The sequence below is a fragment of the Sinohyriopsis cumingii genome, unplaced genomic scaffold, assembly GCF_028554795.1.
Source record: "Sinohyriopsis cumingii isolate HCF-2022 unplaced genomic scaffold, ASM2855479v2 utg002106l, whole genome shotgun sequence".
In the NCBI taxonomy this organism is placed as follows: Eukaryota; Metazoa; Mollusca; class Bivalvia; order Unionida; family Unionidae; genus Sinohyriopsis; species Sinohyriopsis cumingii.
The window spans coordinates 1,287,163-1,312,130 of NW_028316131.1; the positions used below are offsets into that span (position 1 = coordinate 1,287,163).

Genomic DNA, 24,968 nt, shown 5'->3' on the forward strand with positions numbered 1-24,968 from the left:
GATAGTAAATCAGAGCAGACAATAGAGTTTAAGATATGTTTGCTTTTGATTGACTGACTGATGGATTGTGGTTTGATGGCACACCTGCACTGTAAGGCTACTTAGCATCACATAAAAGGTTATATGCTAGATGAGATCATTTACAGCTAATAAAAGATTCATTTATGACTGGTGATAATAAGACCACACAATTTCAATGCAAAGCAAAGAGATGGTGAGGGTAATATATGAAGGTTCTCAATCAATAGGGAATGTAAATGGTGTGTATCAGTGAATAATTAAATAAATAAATGTACTTAAGATGAATGACAGTTGGGTGGAAAATGCTAAAAGAGAGAGCACAAAAGCTATATTTTCGAAAAATGTTTGTTTCCTTCAAGAAATATAAAATGCAAGACACCTTTGCTGTATCAAAAATCTCCTTCATGTGCTGAAAATTGTGGTAGCAATCACATATAGTTTGGTCATCATAATATTGTATTAGAAAGTGCTTTATGGTAAATAGTTCGTTGCAAGTAATGCAGTCGGATGGATCCTCATCTTTTATTATGTAGTAGTGGGTTATGTAAGTATGGCCGTAATTTGTGCAATATCCACTTCATCCTTATGAATGATTAAGGGAGGCCATTCCCCTAAGTAAGATTTCACCACTTGGGGCTTGTCATTTACAGCATTATTTCATGATGCCTGCCACATACTAAATAAGAATGTTTTGATTGCTGGTTTAATTGGTATTCTAAACTCAGTTTTAGAGATAAGGTTAATTTGGCAACACAGTCTGGTCTTTCATTATTTTTCATACCGACATGACTGGGCAACCAAAGGTATATGATATTGTGAGAGGCACACAACTCAGTATGTTCAATGAGGCACTGGGCAGTAATGTGTTTTACAACTTCTTTTGTGGAATGACTGAAGTACTAATAGTAAAACTGAAAAGGTGATAGAGTTTAAAATATTGTATGTTTTGATATATTTCAAAAGCAAGCTCTATTGCGTGCGTGTGTGTGTGTGTGTGTGTGTGTGTGTGTGTGATTTGGATTTTCAACGTAGCTTTAACAATTTGTCAGACATATCGCTACGTTGTCTGCAGTGTGGCAGTTTTTATTGATGTCTAGCACTGGGGCATCATGCCGCAGACATGTGGCATGATGTCCCACCCAGTCACATTATCCTGACACCGGGCCGACCAGTCCTAACGCTAACCTCTTAATGCTGAGCGCCAAGCGAGGCAGCTGTTAGTACCATTTTTGTAAGTCTTTGTTATGACTCGGCCAGGGATCGAACTCACGACGTCCCGCATCCGAGGCGGACGCTCTAACCACTAGGCCACCGGAGCGGTAAAGCTCTATTGCTCCGCTGTCTGCTGAAAATACTGATGCACCATCTGGTAAGCGAATCTTTTGTAGTGTGGTTTCCACAAATGAAGGCTGCAACAGCCTTTTCACAATCTTTTTAGCCGTCAGTTTAAATTCATGTGTATTTATCAAATGTAGAGAAAAGTTAATTTCAAGAATTATGAAAAATGGAAAGATTTGTACCCATTTGTTTGCCTTCATGCAGAGTAAAAAGTGTTTTGGGTTTGTTTAGAAGCCATAGAGGTGCTTCAGGTATAGATGATTTTTGTATTTTAAAACGTCAATTTTTAAATTGACAGTGCTGATAAATATTCTAATGTCAAAGATAGGTATGACATTTGGTATTTTAGTTGGGTTGGAAAATTGACACAAAAGCAGGGTTTAAAGGGTTAGATCTCAATTTTAAGGCAAACTGAAAATATTTTTTTTTGTGATGTGATAGAGGTGATTAATTTGCTTCAGCCCGAAGGCTTTCACATGGGGATGTCCTAAACGCTCCAAAGTGAGTTGTACAAACCTGATGGTGAATTGGGCCAAATCTCTTTATATATGATTTTCTTGCTGAAACATCAGTCCATTTCAACAGATCTAATACGGGTTATATATAGGTTATGAACTAATTTATATCAGATCCCAAGTCAGTGTATAGACCTTAGAGTAGGTTGAGGGCTTTCAAGCATTTAACTTTCAATTGTCTAATCTGTTGAAAGAAGGAGAATTTTCTGTGTTGAAGACAATGCATACAAACTTTTTCCTCAGGAATCATTATAGGTGTTCCATATAGCATGAGTTTAGGATCGTGATTTTGTTTTCATAGCTGACAGAAATGCATACATACTGTTTGTGTTTTTGAGAAGTTAAAACCATTGGCTGTTGCCCAATTTCGAAACTTGTTTTTTATTTTGTTGGAAATGTCGTTCATTTGTATGCATAATTTTGGATCAATAACATTAGTAAGTTATCAACATGTAGTGAGTCATCTACTCAAGGAGATGAACACTTTGAGATTTTATTAATCATGATGTTAAAAAGCACACTGGAAAGAATACTGCCCTGGGGTACAAACACCTCTTCTCCATGCTTATCAGAGGGGGTGGAACCAACTTGTACTTTGAATTCCTTATCTGAAACAAAGTTAGATATAAAAGTGGGTAGATGGCCTTTTAGAACTAAATGGTGCAGGTTCTTCATGAATCCATACTTCTATGTTGTATCATAGGCCTTTCCAAGTTGAAGATAACAGCCACGAAATGTTCCTTCGTGATAAAATCATTGGGGATGAATGTTTTCAGTCTAACCCAATGTGTGTTGGTACTACAGCTATATTGGAAGCCACTTTGAAAAAGTGATATTAAATTGTTACTCTCCAAATACCACACAAGCCTTGCATTGATAATTTATTTCATCGTTTTACAAACTCAGTTGGTCAGAGGTATCGGACAGTAGTTGATAGGATATGTTTCATCCCTGACTGGTTTGGGAACAGTTATTACTGAGGCCTCTTTCCAATGTTTTGGTACTTTACAGGTCGTCCATAAATTATTGAAGATTTCCAAAAGAGCAATTAGTGAGATTTCTGGCATATACTAACAAAATTGGTAATGTATTTTATCAGGTCTGGCACATGTATCATGGGACTTGTTAAGAGTATCCTCAAGTTCCAGACGTGAAAATGGTTGATTATAACTTTCTGAATTATTTGATATGAATTTTAAATGTATCGTCTCTTTTTAATTTTTCAGTTTTCAAAATTATGTCGAATAATGAGGCAATGATGATTTATTTTGGGCTTCAATACATTTTCAGGGCAAGGTATATTGCCATGATTTTGGTTAAAAATATTGATTTTCCATTTGGCAGGTGGACTTTTATTGTGTGATTTCCACTGATAAAGGCTGCATCAGCCTTTTCCTTGTCCCGTGAGCCGTCAATGTAAATTGTGTTTAGTTCTTAAATTTGGAGAGGAGTTCCTTATAAGAGTTATGAAAATTAGATTGAGTTGTCTTAGACTTTTTTCCATCATGTAGGTTAAAAAGATCTTAGGGTTGTTTAAGAAGCCAGGGAGGTTTTTCAGAAATATCAGACTTTTGGATTATTGAAAGGTCAATTTTTGTATTGTCAAGGCTGGAAATTACTATAATGCGAAAGTTATGTAATGCAATAGGCAAGTTTTGTATTTGGGTTGGAATACAGTCATAAACTAGGGTTTGAAGGTTGGATCCTAATTTTAGGGCATATTATATAGATAAGATTTCTCCTTGATTTAATATAGATAGCCAATTCTCTTCAGCTGAAAGGCTTTCTCATGAGGATATCTTAAATGCTCTCAGAGCGAGTCATATTGCTTGGTGGTTAATTGGGTCTAAAATATTTAAGTACGACTTACTGGCTGAACCATAATCAACACAACCAGTTTGGATCGAATAAATGTTCCATATAGCTTAGAACGACTTTCCTGAGTGCACTACAACGTTGAGTGTGCAGCCTAAGTGTGCAACAACGTTGAGTTTGTAGTCTGAGTGTGCTACAATGTTGAGTGTGTAGGTGTAGTCTGAGTGTGCTACAATGTTGAGTGTGTAGGTGTAGTCTGAGTGTGCTACAATGTTGAGTGTGTAGTCTGAGTGTGCTACAACGTTGAGTGTGTAGTCTGATTGTGCTACAATGTTGAGTGCGTAGTCTGAGTATGCTACAACGTTGAGTAAACCAAAGAGCATTCAAGATTTTTATATGTAGAATGAAGGTGTATTTTCTATCAAAGACAATGAATAAAATCTTTGTTTCTTCAACAAATGGTATAGGTGTTCTGTGCAGCTTGAGTTTATGATCATCATGATGTCTTAGCTGACAGAAATATATGCATACTGTTTTGCATTTTGAGAATTTGAAACCATTGGTATTGGCCCAATTTTGAATCATGTTTATATTTTGTTGCAGTTGATTTTTCAATTGTAGTATATGTTTTGATCGACAATATATTAGGAAATCATCAAAGTTAAGGAGCAATCCACACCAGGAACTAAAAATTTGGTTATCACTATTAAGTTTGATGTTAAAGAGCATTACAGATTAAATACTGCCCTGGAACACATGCATATCTTGCCTGTACATATCCTGAGAGGGTGTAGCCCACTCTTACCTTGAATTCTTTTTCTGAGAGAAAGTTAGATATAAAAGTTGGTAGACAGTCTTTTAGACCCAGATCTTACAGGTTATTTATTAGTTTGTACTTCTATGTTGTATCATAGGCATTTTTCAAATCAAAGAAAACAGTTATTAAATGTTCTTTCTTGATAAAAGCCTCATGAATAAACATTTCAGGTTTAAACAGATGATCATTGGTTCTACAACCATATTATAATCCACTTTGGAAAGGAGATAATTATTAGTCTCCATGTACCAAACAAGCCTTGCATTGATCATTCATTCCTTTGTTTTACACACACAGCTCATCAGAGCAGTGGGATGGTAATTTGTCAGATTAGTACTATCCTTTCCTTGTTTGGGAACACTTGACCTCTTTCCATGTTTTTGGTACATTAACAGTGGATCAAGTTAGAAATTTAAAGGTACCCTTATGATCTTTTGAGGAATCTTACATCCACTCTTTATGTTTTATTGCAATAACATTGACAAGGAAGGCCTAACATAACAAGATTTTTTTATATAATTTGAAGAAAACCAGACTTTGACCTTAACGTCCTCAAATAACATTCCATTGACCTAATTAGATTTTCACATCATTACATCATCCTTTTATAATTTATTTACATTTTAAAACTTTTTGGACCTTTTTGACAAAGTCCATATTAAGTAATTAAGTAAAAAATATAAGGCAGATAAATGAAATTTATATGGCTTACCTGTATTAAAATATAGATACACTAGTTATATTTTCGGGGGCTGTACAACAATTATTATTTATTATTTGACATTTGTGTTATTTCAGCATTTTAGCACAACAGCTAAGTTGTTAGCACAATTTATCAACACAAACAAATTAGAATATATATATATATATATATATATATATATATATATATATATATATATATATATATATATATATATATATATATATATATATACACACATAGATGACCTGATTAGATTTCTATGACATGGCATCAATTTTCATAGTTGTCTACAGTGCTGATTTGAACTGAATTGGCTATGTAGTATCATTTTAATTGGCTATGTAGTATCATTTTAATTGGCTGTGTAGTACCATTTTAATTGGCTATGTGGTATCATTTTAATTGGCTATGTGGTATCTTTTTAACTGGTTATGTTGCATCATTTTAAGAGGATATGTAGAATCATTTTAATTGACTATGTAGTATCATTGTAATTGCCTATATAGTATCATTTTAATTGACCAAGCACTATCATTTTAAGAGGCTTTAGATCACTTCTCAATGACTTGCTTTTAGGCAGTATTAAAGAGATATATCATACATATATCATATCAATGGTGGCTGAATGATGTAGCATTAATATTTTATTTGCAAGTGTATTATCATTTCAACAGTTTCAAAAATAAATTATCCTCAGCACAGTCCATTGATAAATTGGATAATACGCAAACTCAAATTTATTTTAGAAACTTATGGCCTTTGCTTGCCTTAGAATATTTTGGGTATTTTGAGACCCAAATAGCTCACCTCCACTTCTCTCATAATCACTGTCTCATATATTGTATATGCAGAATTGTCACTTCAGAAGACCACTTGAAACCAACAGTTATGCCATGAAATATGTGCCATAAAGACTAAAACAAGAATATAAAAGAAAATTTTGAAAGTAAACATTTTGTGACTGACTTGAGTGAAGTTTCATTGCCAAGAAGTTATTACTTCACCCAAAAGTAGAATGCATGAATCAACTATTACATGATTGTATATTTTATACCATAAAGTATACAGTTTTCAATTAACATGAAATCAGTGAGTTCTTGTATAAACAAAAAGTTATTTATATATCTATTTTCAGTATTCACACTCAGCTAAAAAATATAGTACAGTAAATCATAGTAGGACTTCAAAGATAAATTAAGCACTAGATGCAAATATTGTGATGACCTCAAATGCTTGGAAATTCAGGCTTGTGCATGAATACAAATATACAGATGTTATCACTTCAGTAAATATTTTAGTTCTGATCTCTTTGGAGGAGGACATATGGTAACAAAATACAATATTTTTTCCTGTCTCTAAAGTGTGCTGAGTATATGTACAAATATTGTCATTGTGATATTGTTACAACACTTATTCTCTGCTCTCAAAACAGAAAAACAAGTCTAGTTTTGTTGTACATAGTAGATTTATATCTTTTTATAAAAATGAAAATGGTGTATGTTTCTTGCTTTGTTGTACCCTTATCATATGGGATGAAGGTCACGGTCACATTTTTCCTTCAAACAAAATCATCAGGCATTCTTCTTAATGCAATCCTTCACATGTCAGGAACAATCTTTTGGACTGACTGTTTATCACTAATATGCTTATCATGCTTTATTGCTTATAGAAACAAGTTGTACAGGTGTCCTTTAAAAGAACAATTTAGCATGAAGAGTAATCAGGGTAGCCTTATTGCTAAGAGTCAACAAAATTTAAACAGGTAATCATGGTTCAAGATGGTCTAATTGGCTAAATGTGTGCAAAGTGAGAACATCACAATAATTACAACCTGGCTGTACATATTCTGAGGTTTCTTAAGAAACCTTGGACAAATGTCCCTAGGAAAAACCTCGGAATATTGGTTTCTGAAGTAATAGTCCAAGAACAATTTTTTTATATACCAATGTCCAAGGTTTTTATTTTCAAATGTCCGAGGTTGACCTTATATTTCCAAGGTTTTTTGCAACCATTATTCTGAGGTTTCCTAGGAATCCTTGAACATCTCCATGGTTTTCAAGCATTCTGGCAATTCCTTGGACATATTGTCCGAGGATTCATATGACATATTGTCTGTTTCTTGTTTCAACCCTAAATTTAAAAAAGTGCAAACTTTTAAAATAATATGCAATATATTCCATGCCATTTACTAGCAATGGGATTTTATAACTTGTGAAAAAATACATATATCCATGTTTATTGCTAAAAAGTGGTTTAACATGTTGACCTTTAAAAATAAAAGTAATAATTCATTTTAATTACGTAACCTGACATCCTTTATAAAGTTAAGAGATCACCGATATTTGCATTTTTGCAAATTCGCATGCAACAGGTAAAATAGAGCATGAGATTGCCATCATGGACGCCATATTTGCTTTTCAATTAGACAAATAATATAAATCCAATTTAATTACTATTTAATATCATCAACATATGACATGCACGAGTATTAATCATTTTAATATGGTACAAAAATTTACACCCAAAATGAAGGACATATACTCTCTGGGTTTCCAAGGTCAATAAAGTTGTTAAACAATGGCCATCATGAGATGTCATGAATCACTGGTAACCACGTATCTCAAAAGTAGAATGCAGCAGCAATTTCAGACAAACACATGATAATATGACAGGCCAGTACAGTTATTTAAATTATAAAATATTGCACTTAAAGAAAATGGATGAAGTAATATTGCTTTTCATCAGTATACTTAAGCAGTAATGAATCTGATTGATTGCTTTGTAGATTTTCTTGCTGCCTAACAACTTATACGTATGGATATTCTGTTCTATTCTTATATGTCGTTTTAACATTATTCATAAGCCCATTCTTCTGATTTAATGCACTATAATAATTATGTACACAGTTATTCTAAGATCCATTTTTGATTCATTAAATATTTTTCAGATTTTATTGTTCTTTCAAAGATTTTAAACATAAAATAATTAAAACCATTAATTCTTTTCTTCTAAATTCAATTAATGTTAAATTCAAAATGGGCATGGTTAAAAAAATGAATCATTAATATATACTTAGGTCTTATAATTCACTTCCAAAGAATTACAACTGAATCGTACAAAGGTACAAAGGTAAAATTAGAATAACAACAACAATAATAAGAGATTATTATTATTATTTTTATTATTATTAAGATTACTATCATGATTATTATTATTATCATATATCTATATGGATTAATCCGATCAAACAATGCATAGAAGCAGAAACAGTCCAATTTCCATACCATTGTTTCACAACAAATATGTTTCAATTTTTTAAAATCCCTATTTGATAACACACACAAACTATCAGTGAGATAAAGATGAAAACAACAATAAGGTTTACTGAACGTTGTAGGCCTACATGTTTGTCTGAAAACATTACGGCTGATGGCGCAATGCCTAGTGGGTTAATCACTTCATACAGTATTTATAGCATGCTAAACAACCACATTTGCACCGAAAACAGGTGCAATTGACTGAAAAACTGATGCAGTGTACAGATGACCTATGAAACAAGAGCCAGTAAATGTTCTAATCTGTTTCAAATTTAATGTAATATAATTTAAGAAAGGAAACAAACTTACTTCGAATCATTCCAATAATTCCATCTGTAATCACAAAACTCAGCAACCTTGCAAACACCAAATCTCCTGACTTTATAATCTACGATTGCCTTTCTCGGCTGAACAATATTTATTAAAAAAATGATCCTACATTTCTGGTAATAGGATCATCATACACATAATGCAAACAAGTTATGGTGATTGATGAGTCCGCTCCTTCATAATGCAAATTTTTCACAGACCAGTTTGCTTTCAACAAACCACTTTTGAATTTATTATTATGGCACATACAAGATTGATTGATGAATCAGCTGCTGTGATTGGATAATTCCGTGCTCTGCAACCAATGTAAGAAAGCAAAAGAAATATTTCCCAGAACTTTCCATAACTTCTCAGCATTTTTTAAATTTAAAGAGGTAAGTAGATAAGCACCAGTTACGAGCATTATGTAGGGGCCTTCAATTATATAAATTTTGTTCTATAAGATAAAATTATCTCCCAGATTCCGATCATCGCAGGCTGGAACTACCATACCAGACCAAAAAAATAAAAGTTTCCAATTGACCAACCATCCCCGTTTAAGCCAACCCTTGCACTTTCTCTTGGGTTAAAAATAAAAAAGTGAAAATATTACAAATAAAAATAAAAATTCCTGACAGAACTTGAATTACTTAGCACATTATATATAATATATATATATCTTCACTGGCTTGATTCCTTTCACAAAACTGTAAAAGAAGTTCACTCTAACAGTCATCGGAATTATATTCAACAGGATGAACATTGTCAAAATTATCTAGGCGCTCAGGGTAGATTTCCAGGCATAGTTCATGAGCCAGTCGAGCCATTGGAATATCATCTGCATCATCATCCTCACTGACAGTATCATTGTCTGCATTAATAGGGAAGCTGGCAACTTCAAAGCACTTCGCGATTTTCGTCGCATATGTCAAGTGTTGTTTTATCCACTCATGCCCTTGGAGCAGTTTCCAGGCCTTTGTCTCAATTAGACCAGACTACTACAGCATCTGTTAACTATAATTAATCTGTGCCAGCATGTGTCAGGAATTTAGCAGCTAAAATATATTGCAAGTTTCAACTGAGTTCGGTTTATAAGGTATTTTTAAGTTTAAATTGAAATTTGGGATAAGGTATTTTTAAGTTTAAATTGAAATTTGGGATCAAAAATTGTTCCAGTGTTCATAATTGAGGGGTTCCAGTTTACTGGGGATAAAAATGCTGTTATTAAAACAGGAAAATTTTGGGAATAAAATAATAAAATTCAGTCTTCAGGGGATTCCGGCATCCTAAGGGTTTAGTTTTGGGGAGTTTCCCTTTACTTTTATATAGAGAAATGTAGCGTATTAATTTATCCCAACAACATCATCCTCCACCATTATAGCATTTGTAAAAATAATTATTGCTTGTCAAACTGAGCAGATTTACAACCTTGAAAACACATAACATAGTCTGACAGTAAATATCTAAATGAAAAGGTCCTTAAAAAAGAGACAAGAGAAGATCTATATGTTGGTAATTTCATACTTTGCTTTAGTTTTAATTAGGGTGTTAAATTTTTGTTAGAGCTGAGTGTCATTTTTCATGTTGCACATTAATTTGCATTGAAAAATATTTTTTGCAACTTGTTAGTTACTATAGTCACTAGTCTGTAAACATTAGTTTTGTATGGGTGCATATCTGCTTTTACAAACTTTGGGTTGTGGTGTATTCATTATGACCTAAACTTATTCTTTCCTTCCACAGGTGTCGGATTTGGGATTCTTGGCTGCAATAATAGGGGTTTTCATTTTGGCATATGCAATTTCTTCCTATGCCATCTTGTACCCTAATACAGAACTCACTATTTACACAGTGATGGCCATATTAAAGCGACCATATTGGAATATTTATGGAGAGCTTATGTTGGAAGAAATTGAAGGTATATTTTGTTGCAGTGAGATGGCTTAGCATTTTATTATATGTGGTTATGTATGTATGTATGTATGTATGTCTGTATGTCTGTATGTATGTATGTATATATGTATGTATGTATGTATGTATGTATGTATGTATGTATGTATGTATGTATGTATGTATGTATGTATATATGTATGTATGTATGTATGTATGTATGATTGTAGGTATGTATGCAGGTATGTATGTTGGCATGTATGTAGGTATGTGTGTGCGTGTGTGTGTGTGCGTGCGTGCGTGTGTGTATGTATGCATATATATTTCTATGTACTGTGAAATATTGTTCCTACCATTAGCAGAGGGATGTTGTAATACACACCATCTGTCAGTCCATCAACTTGTCCATAAATCTGTCATCGAATTCAACAGATAAATTTCATAACACATACAAATGTGGTGAATGTAGTTAACTTCCTGCAAGAAGGGTTACTTGGATTGGGTCAAAGGTAAAATTAAAAAGTGCAAGTACATGGATAAAAATGACATTTAACATTGATTTCCAAACTTCATACAGTAAATATTTTGGCTGTTTAAGGTATAGCTATCCTTAGTCAAAGGAGTACTTGTAACACTAGTGTTTTGTGTGCAGTTTAATATTTTTCTTTGATAAAGAAAACTTTGACCCGCACATATGCAGCCAAAACAGAGATTGGGTATGAAGAGAGAAAAATAATGAGAATCGTAGCTACTATATTTTGGAAGAAGTTCACTTGGCTGGAACAATTATTTAAGTAATATAATGGGAGTATGTACATATACATGCATCTATGCATGGTGTTGACAGGACATCTGTACAATAGTACTGATTTTAAGTTCTACAAGTATAATGGAGAAAAAAAACATTTAAGGAAAACTAACCTTTCCAAACTAAGGTATATATATATATATATATATATATATATATATATATATATATATATATATATATATATATATATATATATATATTTAACGTCACCATCTTAGTGTTGAGAGGAGTGGTTAATTGGATTTACTGGCGTTATCTATAGGAATTGATCTCCCTCGTTATTAATACGCAGCAGGGGTGAAAGAAGAATGGAATTTCAAGAGAGGACTGAGCAAGAATAACAAATTTAATCAGAACAAATTAATAACGGTAATTCCAGTTCAAGTAAGATTATATCAGTAGAATTTAACAGGTGTGTCTAATTTGGATTTATTTCATATCATAATGAGAAGTGAAAAGAGTGCAATGTCCACGACCGATTTGCATCACCTTCCTGTCTGATCGTATATCAATGTCTCCTAGTTCATCCTTCCTAAGCTGTATGCTTTGCCCCTTCATGGACTTCCTGGGATTTTTATTTTGACCTCATCCTTCTTTCCTTCCACGGACTCCTTTCTCCAGACTGTCTCGTCTTTCTCTCAGAAAGCTGTTCCTTAAAGGGCAAAATTACCCCATAATTCTGTATACCCCACTCTCTAGAGGTACATACGATTCACTTACGTTATTCAGAGCATGTTGATATCCACACTCTGCGAGCATTCTGATTTAGAACGGTAGGACAATGACCTCGCTTTCCAGCGGCATGTCTTAAATTACCGTATTAATTTACATAAGCTACTACATGAGCTATGTATCGTCCTAAACAAACAAAGGAAGTTATTTCATATAATGTTATGAAATCCTACACATATGAACATTTTGGATTGCATGCAATCAATTCTACCAATGAAAGAATAACTGTATAATTAAAAGTAAACTGCATAACAATTCTAGCATCAACATTTTCCATGAAATTGAATGAAAATAAATTGCATAATAAATCTAGCATCAACGTGAATTGAATAAGCAATACATAATATGGAAACCTAGTCATAGCAAACACATTTGCATAAAACAAACAATCAAATAATAGAATATTACATGAAACTAAAATTGCATACCTTATTGCTGTTGACTACCTGGTCCCTTTCTTGTTTCTCGAGGAAAGCACTAATCTCTGTATGCTTCCCCAGAGTCGGGACTAAGTTTTTCCTTCTAGGAAATGTTCAGACTAATGAAGTTTGACTAAGGTCGTCACTTTATATCTGATTGCTCTAAAGTGTACACTACAATTTATTCTACCCAATTGTAGGCAGCGGTCCCTAATTTTCACCAAAGAAATAATTCCTTTCATCAGATTTAAACAGCTCAGAATCTGTAAACAACAGTGTGTGACAATTTCCCTTTGAAAAAATGATAAGTGGACATAGGTTCCTACCATGCAGTTAGGTTGGGTAGCTCAAATGTTTAGTTTCTAAGGACCATGTTAAGATACCCGTTAATGCAGATATAAAGGATGGCAGTTGTTACAAGGAGATGAACGATTGCCAAGTAAAAGCCCATATTTTGTTTTCAAGGTAAGAATAGTAAAAGATGACACAAATTTGGGAAAGGTTATATGAACTAAAACAGATATGACAAAATGGAAAATCTTTAATGTATACAGGAGCCACAGTAGTTTGGTTGTGTGTTATATACCCACCCAGGTCAGTGCAGAAGACTACCGTTGACTTTTATGTGTAATGGCAACGTGCTTTTATAACCAATCAGCCTAGCAAGAATCATACATATTGTGTGGGAGTTGGAATATTTGCTCAGAGCCAACGATTAGCACATGTTCTATGTTTTAAATGAAATGAGCTGTCCCTTTACCTTATGCAAGCGTCTTTGGATGCCTCTACTCCATTCCCATGGAAGCGCCGTTTGACGCCTCTATTCAATTTGTATGGAAGCGCCTTTTGGCGCCTGCTGTAAACATCAGTCATTTTAAGCCGGTTTTCGTAGTGCCACCTTCGGGAAAAAACCCTATTAGATACTATATTCATTTCTGCGAATGATTATTACATCAGATGACATGGTCACTGTTTATGCTCTGGTCAATATCTGCTATTTAAAGTAACTGGGTCGTAATCTCCACTCTCCAAAATGGAGGTCGCTGATTTCATTCAGTACTTGCGAAATTTTCACGATTAGAATCACAACTTTGAAATATTCGGTAATATAGGTAAAGGCTCTGATATTGATGTAGGCAGCAATTTTTATAAATTATCAAATTCAGATGACTTAGTGATGTAGACACAGATGAAAAACTTGAGTTCTCTCAAGATTTTAAAGCACATACAAAATCCTCCTGTGAAAAACAAATTACACAGCTATAACAATCTGACTTTACTCTTATTTGTTTCCGCATAATAGATGTGTACCAAGAATGCAAAATGGTTAAAATTGCTGTTAAACATAAGATACACTACATTGCTTAACAGTTAACAGGCAGGCCTATGCATATGGAGTCGAATAGGTAACAGGTGTTCTATTTATAGCACGCTGCACTTTGTAACTATGCTCTATGAGGTAAAGGGCTATGCATCACATGATAAATAATCACAACAGGCTGACCAAAAACACTGCTCAAGTTAAAGTGATGATTGCCTCCTCCCACCCACCCCCACCCCCGTTAAGTCACTTTAGTCAGGTAAGCTTCGGATAATGTTTGCTTCGTAAAGAATCATAAGCAACAATTGAATAGTAGCAGGAAAGATCAAACTTAAGCTCCTGCCAGTTTCACTGATTGGGCGATACTCATCTTAATAAAAGCTTAATATATTTTCAAATTCATGTCTAAGTTGGAAGATCCATGGTTATTAGAAGAAACATTCAAAACATTTTTGTTTTTATGATGTTGTTTTAAAAATGAAACTTTGTCCTTTTAAACAAGGTGCTGACAACTGTTCAGACAATGAAGCTCTATATGGAAACGGGATCGTGCCTCGCTGCCCGACGAAGGCTGGGCAATATGTTGTGCCAGTGATGATGGGCATATACATGTTGATGACTAACATATTGCTTCTTAGCCTGCTGATTGCTACATTCAGGTATTATAAATCAGTTTACAACACTTACAGTTGATTTGATGGGAACTAATACAAGTTTTTAGAATGTTACGTTATGTTGCAAATTTATTTTAAAATTGCCTTACTGGCATACCATTTCAACCATGCACATATTACCAAACATACTTCTGGTGTTATATCCTGTGGACATGGGTTCGAATCTCTAACCTTTATGATAAGTATGATTCATTCATATTTAAAAATTATGTTAATGTTATCAATTATTCTACTGTAGGTACTAGGGATATTATTTTCCTTTTGTTTGTTTATATATATATATATATATATATATATATATATATATATATATATATATATATATATATATATATATATATATATATATATATATATATATATACAAACAAAAGGAAAATAATATCCCTATATATACATACAGGGCATTACAAAGAGGACAAATACTAGCGCAGTGTGCTATACTATCAAAGTAGAGATGCTGTAATGAGTTGGCAAAAAGATTATTTTTTTTTGTTTTAAAAAATGATATGACTGCATCAAAAGCCAATATAGTGCACATGTTGGAACCATATTTTGAAAGATATTTGCTTCAAGTAAAATTGTAATATCAGCTAGTATGGCCACAAGTAGATCCAAAATGTGTGCATCAGTATTTATCTTGATATGGCACTATTTACATATACAATACACCCTTAACATATTGAGTGCATCATATTAGAATATGCAACATGTACAAATTAATATGGACAGTTTTTTTTATATAAATGTATGTTTTCTTGCTTCTAGGTACACTGGTCAGAGTGTACCGTTGTTGGCTCGGATGTATTTAGCATGGGAATAGCTGTATATATCATGGGAATAGCTGTATATAGCATGGGAATAGCTGTATATAGCTTGGGAATAACTGTATATAGCATGGGAATAGCTGTATATAGCATGGAAATAGCTGTACATAGCTTGGGAATAGCTGTAACTAAACACAAATACTTAACCCATTTAGTAATGTCTTAACATGAAGACAGTAAAATGTGAAATGTAGGTCATAGTTACTCTCTTTCGTAATGAAAGGCATAGTGCTAATCATCAAGGTTGATTATTCTAGCATGATCTATGCTTGAGAAAAAAATAACCAACATCAATAAAGCATAAAATGTGGGTTGATATGACCTATTTTGGTGATAAGAATTCAGTACTCATCAAAGTGCTTGTCCTCATCAAGTTTCTTAAGTCCAAGTGTAGCAATATGTATACATGGTACCAACAATCTTGAAAAAAATGTAAAACCTTAACCAAGAATATACAAATAATGTACATGTATGTACACCACTACATGTAGCTTCATTATGCCAATTATCATGTGGTAGATGCTGTGAAACATGAAACTTATATGCGCCTGCCTGCCTGCAACATCAAAATAAGAATTCTTGAGATATTGTAATTCTACACGTATATGTATGAGTTTATATCTTTATAGTGTGCACACCAGCATCAATATTAATAGGGGCCCCAAGTGGTCTAAAGCACTCACCGTTATGGATCACTGCCATATTTCCTCTGTCTGCGTATGTTCGAGTCTTGGGTTCGGCCTATGTGGGTATGTGAGAAAGCTTGCCAGTATCTTCTTGTGGGTAGGTGGTTCTTTCCAGAGTTTTCCCGGGCTCTTCCTCCACCATTAATACTGGCTGCCATGAATATCCTATATTGTACTGTAAAATGGCATCAAACCCCACAAAAACAGCAAGAAATCCACATTAATGCGAGAAGGACTAGGTTTATTGCAATAGTTGCTGTCTGCTTTGTAGAAGTGAGATGAAAAGTAATATAAAATTTAGTCATGTTTATATGTAATATTTGATCAGTCACAAATCTCCTGTAATTGAAAATTTGGTTGAATACTTTTGGTCACATCATATGGCAAACACTAACACATTTTTCTAAGATGACATCATCACATTTTTACTGATTACCAAATGTTAGTACTTTGTGTAATACATAATTATCCTCAGCTTTATATGTTAAAGTGGGTCCCGAGTTCTCTAAAGGGCTCACCGTTCCGGATCACTGCCATCTCACCTCTGTCTGCGTGGGTTCGAGTCCAAGGTTCGGCTAGCGTGGGTACATGGGAAAGCCTGCCAGTAGCTTCTCGTGGGTCGGTGGTTCTTCCTTGGGTTTTCCAGGGTTCTTCCTCCACCAGTTATATTGGCCGCCATGTCTAGGCTAACTTGTGCTGCAAAATGGCGTTAAACCCTACAACAACAGCAACATATGTTAAAGTAAAAATAATTTTGACCAATTTATTTATTCTTGAAGACCCCCCTAATGACTTTCCTTCCCAGAAGGTCTGACAGTTCATACAATATGAATATATAATGAAATAAAAGTCACTGTTCTTTAGCAATTTTGAAATTATATTTTCTTGTTTTGCAGTTATTCAATCGAGAAGGTAAAACAACACACAGATTTGCATTGTAGCCTTCATCGATACAACCTGATCTGCGAGTACTGCACTAAGCCATGGTTGGCACACCCCTTTGCTTTATTGGTTTATCTACTTCAGATTATGTTTTTAATATGTGAAAAATGTTACAGCAAATGTGGAAAATGTCAGAGCAAATTTGGGAAATGTCAGAACAAAATACAATGTGGAAATTGTCAGAGCAAATCTGGGGAAGGTCAGAGCAAAATGCAATGTCTCAAACACTGTCTTCTAGCAGTTCTCACTCGAAGAGGAAACGCTTTCAGTAAGATAATGTTTCATTGTATGCTTTTATTAAAAAGATATAACTTTAATTGAAATATTTGATTGTTAGATACAGACATGCATACATGCATACATACATACATACATACATACATACATACATGCATACATACATACATACATACATACATACATACATACATACATAAATCACTTGTCTGTTTCCTCAAGATAAAAACTTGTCACTCCTTCTACAAATAATAATGGTCTCGTGTCTTATTTTGCTAACATCCACATCTCATTATATACCATAATGATACCTAATTAACTTAAAGCGTTACTTTTCTGGCATTACAGAGTGGCTGAAGGTGATCATTTTATCACTCACCAATTACTATATCATTTTCACTGTTGGTAAAAAAAGGGCTCCATTTTAACTTTGCATCAGAAAAGTCAAAACTTTCTGATATAAAAGACCTGTTTTCTTATTGTGCTGGATTTAGTCAGAAAAGTGAGTGAAATTTTCAGTAAATTAGTTATAATTATATTCATATGACAGTGAATGGCCTTTTTTGTTAGTAGTCTGGACTGAGGGGGTCCAGTTAATAACTTTCTCCACATAAAAGTAAAACTGCAGAATATAAATTAAACCTTGGGGGTTACAACTAGTGCATCATCGTATTTATATTTTCCTTCTGAAATATGATAAGTAATGCATTTAAAGAAGAAATTTTTTTAAGCTTAATATTCTTTTGAGAATATTTACTAACATGATCTTCATAACACTTCACCATAACCAGTCTGCTAAATACATTAAGCCTGACCAGACACTTTATCTTCAGTTCATACGTATCTACGTGCGAGGTGTATATAAAATATTTGTGCACTGTAAAAGAAAGTTACCAGTGAATCCACCCAAAGTAACCACATGCACCTACACACACTTTATCAGTATAATTTTTTAATTATTAAATGTCAATTTAGATTAACGTTTTGCTTCTGTATTCATACACTGGAAAATTGCACTTCTACTGAATGGCAGCTTCGAAAATCATCGGGCTATCAGCAAATCTGTGATAATGTAGTGGTGAATTTTCTTCATTTTAAAGTGGATTTATACATTTCTCCTTGTATGAATATGGTCTTCCTCATTACAGTCTATTTTTGATCTATCATAATACAAAAAAAAAGTATCTTGAATTATCAATAGAGACACAAACACAAAAGGTTTGAATTTAGGTTGACAAAAGTGTTAGAAATGAGATGGCTTTCTCACAAAGTCTGTGGGAATGTAGTTGGTAAACTTTTAAAGAAAACGGAATGCCAGAGGACTTGTATTAAGTGATCTTTGCCAGAAATATTAATTACTATTGACAGCTGTACAGCACAGTAGATTCTAATGTGTTAAATGAGAAAGAATTGGACCAGTATGATCTCAATGTTAGAAGATTCCATTCAAAAATTTAAGGAGGGACAACTTATAGATCACTGGTGGGCAAGTGCTGATAATGTTGCCAGAGACCCAGTTCTATCAAAGATGAGCATCCCGTCTCTGAGTTGTTTTCATGGTTGACACATATAATCTTCCATCAGTGCCAAGAATGATATAGTTATTGATTCCAAAGCAGGGAAGATAACCATAGAAATCTACAGTTCGGTACAGAACATCAGTTATGGTCTGAATGCATGGGGGAAAAAGTGGAATGCAGTGTTTTTAAGAAAGATGTTTATATGAAAGGAAAGAAGTGTTAAAAATTGTAGTCAGCATGTAGACAAAACAATGAGGAACTCAAAAATAAAACAAAATAGCTGTGTTGAGAATGAACTGAAAACTTAAGGTTGAACATTGAGCCCACAAAATCAATGGATACAAAAGGAAAGCAAAAAAGTTCTTTGACAAGGCTGCAAAATAAGCGGGGATAGCACATCAGTATCAACAGACTGTGTCCAGTGAAAAACAAGTGAATTTATGTGAATATTTTATATAGCTGATGTATATAGTTAAACCTTTTACTGTGAAAGAATGGGGAATTTGTTTTATTTATGAGAAGCGAAAAGTGTGATATACATGTAATATGTGCTGCAGAAATTATCACATCTTTGTGAATGAATTGTTTTGTGACCAATGTCAAACTTATACGTGCAACTGGCTTTGACACTGGGGCCCATACCTTCCTTGTAGAGCTTAGTTCCTTATCATTAACTAAGAACTTGTTATTTCCATCATTATAACTACATATACAGTTACCTGACAGGAAAATATAAGTCTATAAATGTCATTAACAAGCTTGAGAAAACCCCACACTTTAACCATACCTTTGCTATATGGGCATGAATAGACAAATGTATATATCCAAGCAACATTTGCTCCTGGGGCAATTCACAGGGCTACAAAAAACTTACCAGACGTCAGCATGCAAATCATAAAAGGGAAGTGGTAAAGGCAATATGTTTTGTGAACATAACAGTCTCGATAATAACCCAACTTTTAAATCATGGAATTCATCATCTCCAAGACAAAGAGGTGGGATACTGTGATAATCTCCTTCTGCCATCAGTCTGTCCAGACATCTCTGTTTTAGCTATCAAACTTGTTATATAGGCTGCTGATGTATGTTTCTTTCATTATTAGCCCTTAGCTGGTTGTTCACATGCCAGTGCGCCTTAGAATATGGTTTATGTTACCAAAAGAGAAAAACCTCTAATCTTCTCAAAAACTACATAGCAGACATTGAACAAATGTTTGGCACATTTGTTTCAAAACAGTGAAATGTGAAATTCTGGCAAATTGTTGCCGTATAAGTTGTCACATGATTCAAGTATGCAATCCAATATTATGGGAGTTGTCACTGAAAACAAAAATATAAAGTTTTACAGACTTCTTAAAACCACCCATCAGAATTTTATCAAATGTGACAAAACACGGTATAGCATGAAAGCCTTTTGAATTACTAGAAGTTATGTTCGTTTTAATATGGGCATGGTTACCTTTGTGAAAAATAAAATAGTTCTTTTTAAAATTAATCTGCAGACCTTGAAAACATTTGTCAGAAAGAATCTTTGCCCAAAGTTCATTCATTTATTTGACAGATAATACTAATCAGTGATCACTGTATATTTGCTAATTTGGGGTAGTGAAGGTTGATTCTATACTAAAATCACTTTAAAATGGCCTCTACTGAAACAATACTCAGCAAAAATATAAATCATACTGAATGCTTCCTAATGCAAATGTATCTCAAGTATACACATACAATACCAATCAACTATAGCATGCAGCAGAGGTTGCTAAAGATAAAATAAGCCTAAAATGGCCTTAAAACTGCAGAACAGCCAAGACAGTGTACATGTTGTAACTGACCTTAAAGCCTTTTCAGAGGATTTTTGAATGAATTACGCTGTCAGATATGACAGCTATTACAAAAATTAAAGACTGTAAAAGACTAATTCCCAAATACTGCTGGCAGACTTAGACCAAAATTGAGAGCTGTTACTACATAATACTTAACAAAAGTATGGTCTGTGATTCAATACAGTATTTTGATGGGCAAAGTAAATTTTGTCTGCAGAGATGAGTCATGCCAGAATTATACATTTGTTAAAAAACTTTTCAGCTGAATGTTTGCAGTACTCAGTAATGCGCCATTGTGCTATATTCAAGTAACTGTATGACTATGAGATAGGTAAAGACTGGTGTTTTTAATGAACAGTTAAGAAGTAGAATATATTGTTTGGACCTATGATTATTCTTAGTAACAAATGAAAAGCCTTATTACGTATGCATAAGCGCTTATAAACTTTAAGGAGCCAGCTATACAAACTCACAGGATGGTACAGAAGGGACCATGGGCTCAGCTTATAGAAGGTACCGTATTTACTGGCCTATAAGACAATACTTTTTGACCAGAAAATCTGAGCTTCATCTTATTCTCTGAATCGACGTATATTTGGATTATGTCATCCAAGTCATTTTATCATACTAAACATAAATTTTAGTATCGAAAAAATTCTCCAATAAGTACGATAAAAATGTGTCAAAAATTTTTAATTTTGGGGAGGAGAGCATGTATGAAAAACTTAAGGACCCCACATTAATAAGGATTTTAAACAATTACATGATCGTCAGTATTAAAAATTAACGTACATTAGACGTAATTGTGCTAAAGCAGTATGTACTAGTAATACACATTTAAATTTGATTATATATATGTGTGCATGAATTGACCAGTTAGAAGATGAATAACTATGAAAAAGATATTTCATGACAATTTTTCTTCTTGCACCTCACGATCAAATAAAAAGCATGCCCTTTATGAGAGAGAGATAGAGAAATGTCCTGTCTTTCACTCACTTGATGGCTGATCTTACTGGATGGTATTGGTCCACAAATTCTTAAAGTTGCTGCACCAGTAATAAAAAAATCATTAAGGATAATGAGTGGCAATTTTCCAGAAACCTTGAAATGTGCAAAGGTTACACCTATCTGTAAGAAAGGAGCAAAGGAAGACCCAGGGAATTGCAGACCAATATCAATTCTACCTGCATTGTCAACATTATTTCAAAAGCAAATAGCCATTCAGGTCTTTACATTTGTGTATTGAACTATTAAAGTTGGTTACCATGACTTCAAAAACTTGAAAGAGTTTTCCTCTAAGCTTCTCAGCATAATATATCTAAATTGTACTGAAGCATCCCACCAGCCCATATTAGGTTGTCAATGATATGGTAAATCTAAGTTATTATGGGTAGGTATTGGCTTGAACCTAAATAGGGTGATTCATATGGTGGTTCATATTGGGTTGAACTTAAATAGGGTGGTTCATATTGGGTTGAAACTAAATAGGGTGGTTGATATTGGGTTGAACCTTAATAGGGTGGTTGATATTGGGTTGAACCTAAATAGGGTTGTTCATATTGGGTTGAACCTAAATTGGGTGGTTCATATTGGGTTGAACCTAAATAGGATGGTTCATATTGCATAAGCGGCCTAAATGTCTTCATTATTTCACTCAAAAATATATATTTTTTCTTCCGGAAATGGGGTGAACTGATATCCTTCTAAGTTTGCCCCTGAATTTCCCTCACATTAGACATTTTTCTAATGTCATTCATGTCATAAATGTTGACGCCTTATTGGCATTACAGTAATTGTTGTTTTAAAGTCATGCATGTTTCTTATTTACAGAGAAAACATTTTGCGAGGAGCATTTAAAGGAATTGCTCGAGTTTGAAGAAGAAAAAGTTAAAAATCTTCAACCAAAGTGGGAGCAAGAAAGTAAAGCAAACACCTCGGACTTGTGGTAGGTCTGCATATTTTTTGCTTTTCTCTCAATCGTGATTTATGTGTTGTTCAACCTACCAACTTGGTCCTATCCCACACCAAAACTGCCTACCCTTCTGCACATGAGATTTCCACATGAGATCTAATTCAGGTTAATCTCAAATGCATTTTAACATGCAGCAGCAGAGGAAGTGAACAGACCTTTTGCTGAAACGTAACTTTGAAAACTAAAACCCTCATACAAAAGAAAAATAATAAAAAAAGGTTTCTGGCGCCAAACCAAAGCCTCTAACTTACTGAGAATATCTTTAATTGGGTTAGTTTATTTTGTTACTTTGTTTTTGTGTCGTTAGTGTTTTTCTAAATTTGTATGTGTGTTTTTGTTAACCCACTGGACATCTAATAGAGGTTGTGCCTCCTCTGCTGCTATAATTAGATCATTATTTATATCAATAATGGCACCAGCTATGGAGTCTTATACTGCTAGATTAGCTCGAAAGCGATTAAAAGCAATTAAGAAATTTCTTCCTGTTCGTGATTATGTTAGATGAAAACTTAAAGAACATCACGAATCTCAAGTTGAATATGCAGAAGGTGCAGACAAATTATTTAAACCAGTTGTTGAACCAACCAAGAAAATTGTTACAGCAACTAAGGCAACACAAAAAACTCTTGAAACATTGCCTGTTGATATTGCTAGCCGTCTCCAAGCAGCTCAACTACCACTCCAGCAATCTTCCTCAACCACAGCCTCTGGCAGAAGGTAGAACTAACATTATTGATAAATTCACGCCTGAATGTATTGCTGCTGTCAAGGACCCAAACAAAGTGATTGGTATAAGTATGTAACACCTGAATATGTGAAAGCTATGAGATCTGCCGATTGCGTTTGGGATATATTCGCATCACTAGTGATACTCCAAAATATTTTTGAACAGACAGTAAATGAGCATGTTGAACAATTAATACTGGAAAGGAGACAAAAAGAAGAAAAAATGAAGTTGCATTTTGAAAAATCAAAAACAGGAAGGAAGGAAAGAAATAGGGAAATGAGGTCAAAACTTAAGGAGGTTGAACGAGAAAGGAAACAAAGAGAAGCAGAAGATCTGGAATTTGAAGAACCAGATGAAGGAGGGAATTACGTTCTTCACCAGATAAGAAAGAAGCAAAGTGGAAATCAGTATCAGGAAAATAGGAAAAGGAAGCAGAAGAAACAACAAGTAAGAAAGATGAAACAACTGGAAGTGGTTTTTCTACTCAAGGAATCTGTCCTGACAGTGTTCTTTCTGATGTAGATACATTAGAAATATTGGTTGGAGGAAAACGTGCAGGAAATAATTCGCCGGAAATAATTAATGAAATATCTGATATTAGTCAACAATTGTTTACTGGCGGCATTATGGATATCAACATTTATCGTCCTCTCATTGATGAGATTGCTGATGATAATCACAGTGACTGAAAACAGTTAATTAATCAGTATGTATTTTACAAAATGATGATACATCATGCACAACGTGAACTTGTAATGGTCAGGGTAGTAAACTTACAAAGTGCTTTACGAAGATGGATTTGGTGATACTGTTATGGGTTTATTCAAAAGGTTAGCTCCAAAAGCAATACCGTTTGCAAAACAATTAGGGATGAAGGCTGTTGAGGTTGTTTGTGATAAAGGCATCGGTGCTGTTGGTAATCTTGCCGGTAAAGCGTTCTCGACAGTCAAGGATAGACTAGCTTGATTAGTACGAAGAAAACCACAACCAGTAAAATTACCCAGTAATGAAGTTATGCCTGCAAATATCAGTAAATAATAAATCAATCTGCAAATAAAAAACTATCAGAGTTGGCTGGTGAAGCAGAAAGACATAACTGCAAATTTAATAGCAGGAAGTGGTCTTCATGTTAGACGATAACAATTATAATAAAATGTTTAAAAGTGTATCTGATCCAGCGTTCAATATAGGTGTACCAATTCTCAAAGATGAATCGATATGTGCTTATCAATTTTATTCTCATGAAGCAAGAACCAAATTAGCATGGAAGAATCGAATTACAAGTTTGGGATACAAGTAGATATTCATTGAAGTGGAAGGGTAACTTGTAACAAATGTTGCAGCTGACATGCCATATGATGAAAATATACGTGCTGGTTTTGTTAACAATGGTATTATGGCGATGTTTGATAGCGCTACATATTTGATTGATGGAAGAAATATTGAATCAATTGAGAAAGACGTTGACGTTGCTACAACAATAATAGGCTTAGCAAGATATTCTGATGATTTTACAAGATCAGCTTGTCCATGAGTGATGTTTGCT

General features: G+C 33.9%; 1 protein-coding gene across 1 annotated transcript in view; it reads left to right on the forward strand.

The window, feature by feature from the left end:
* LOC149771148 (transient receptor potential cation channel subfamily M member 5-like) overlaps positions 1-24,968 on the forward strand; it is an 84,800-nt gene that overhangs the window by 42,904 nt on the left and 16,928 nt on the right. The window contains exons 8-13 of the mRNA XM_089948822.1: positions 10,582-10,756; positions 14,514-14,670; positions 17,095-17,408; positions 22,554-22,643; positions 23,350-23,490; positions 23,676-23,869. Of these exons, the coding sequence (XP_089804948.1) occupies positions 10,582-10,756; positions 14,514-14,670; positions 17,095-17,408; positions 22,554-22,643; positions 23,350-23,490; positions 23,676-23,869 (1,071 nt within the window). The remainder of the gene's footprint in view (positions 1-10,581; positions 10,757-14,513; positions 14,671-17,094; positions 17,409-22,553; positions 22,644-23,349; positions 23,491-23,675; positions 23,870-24,968) is intronic.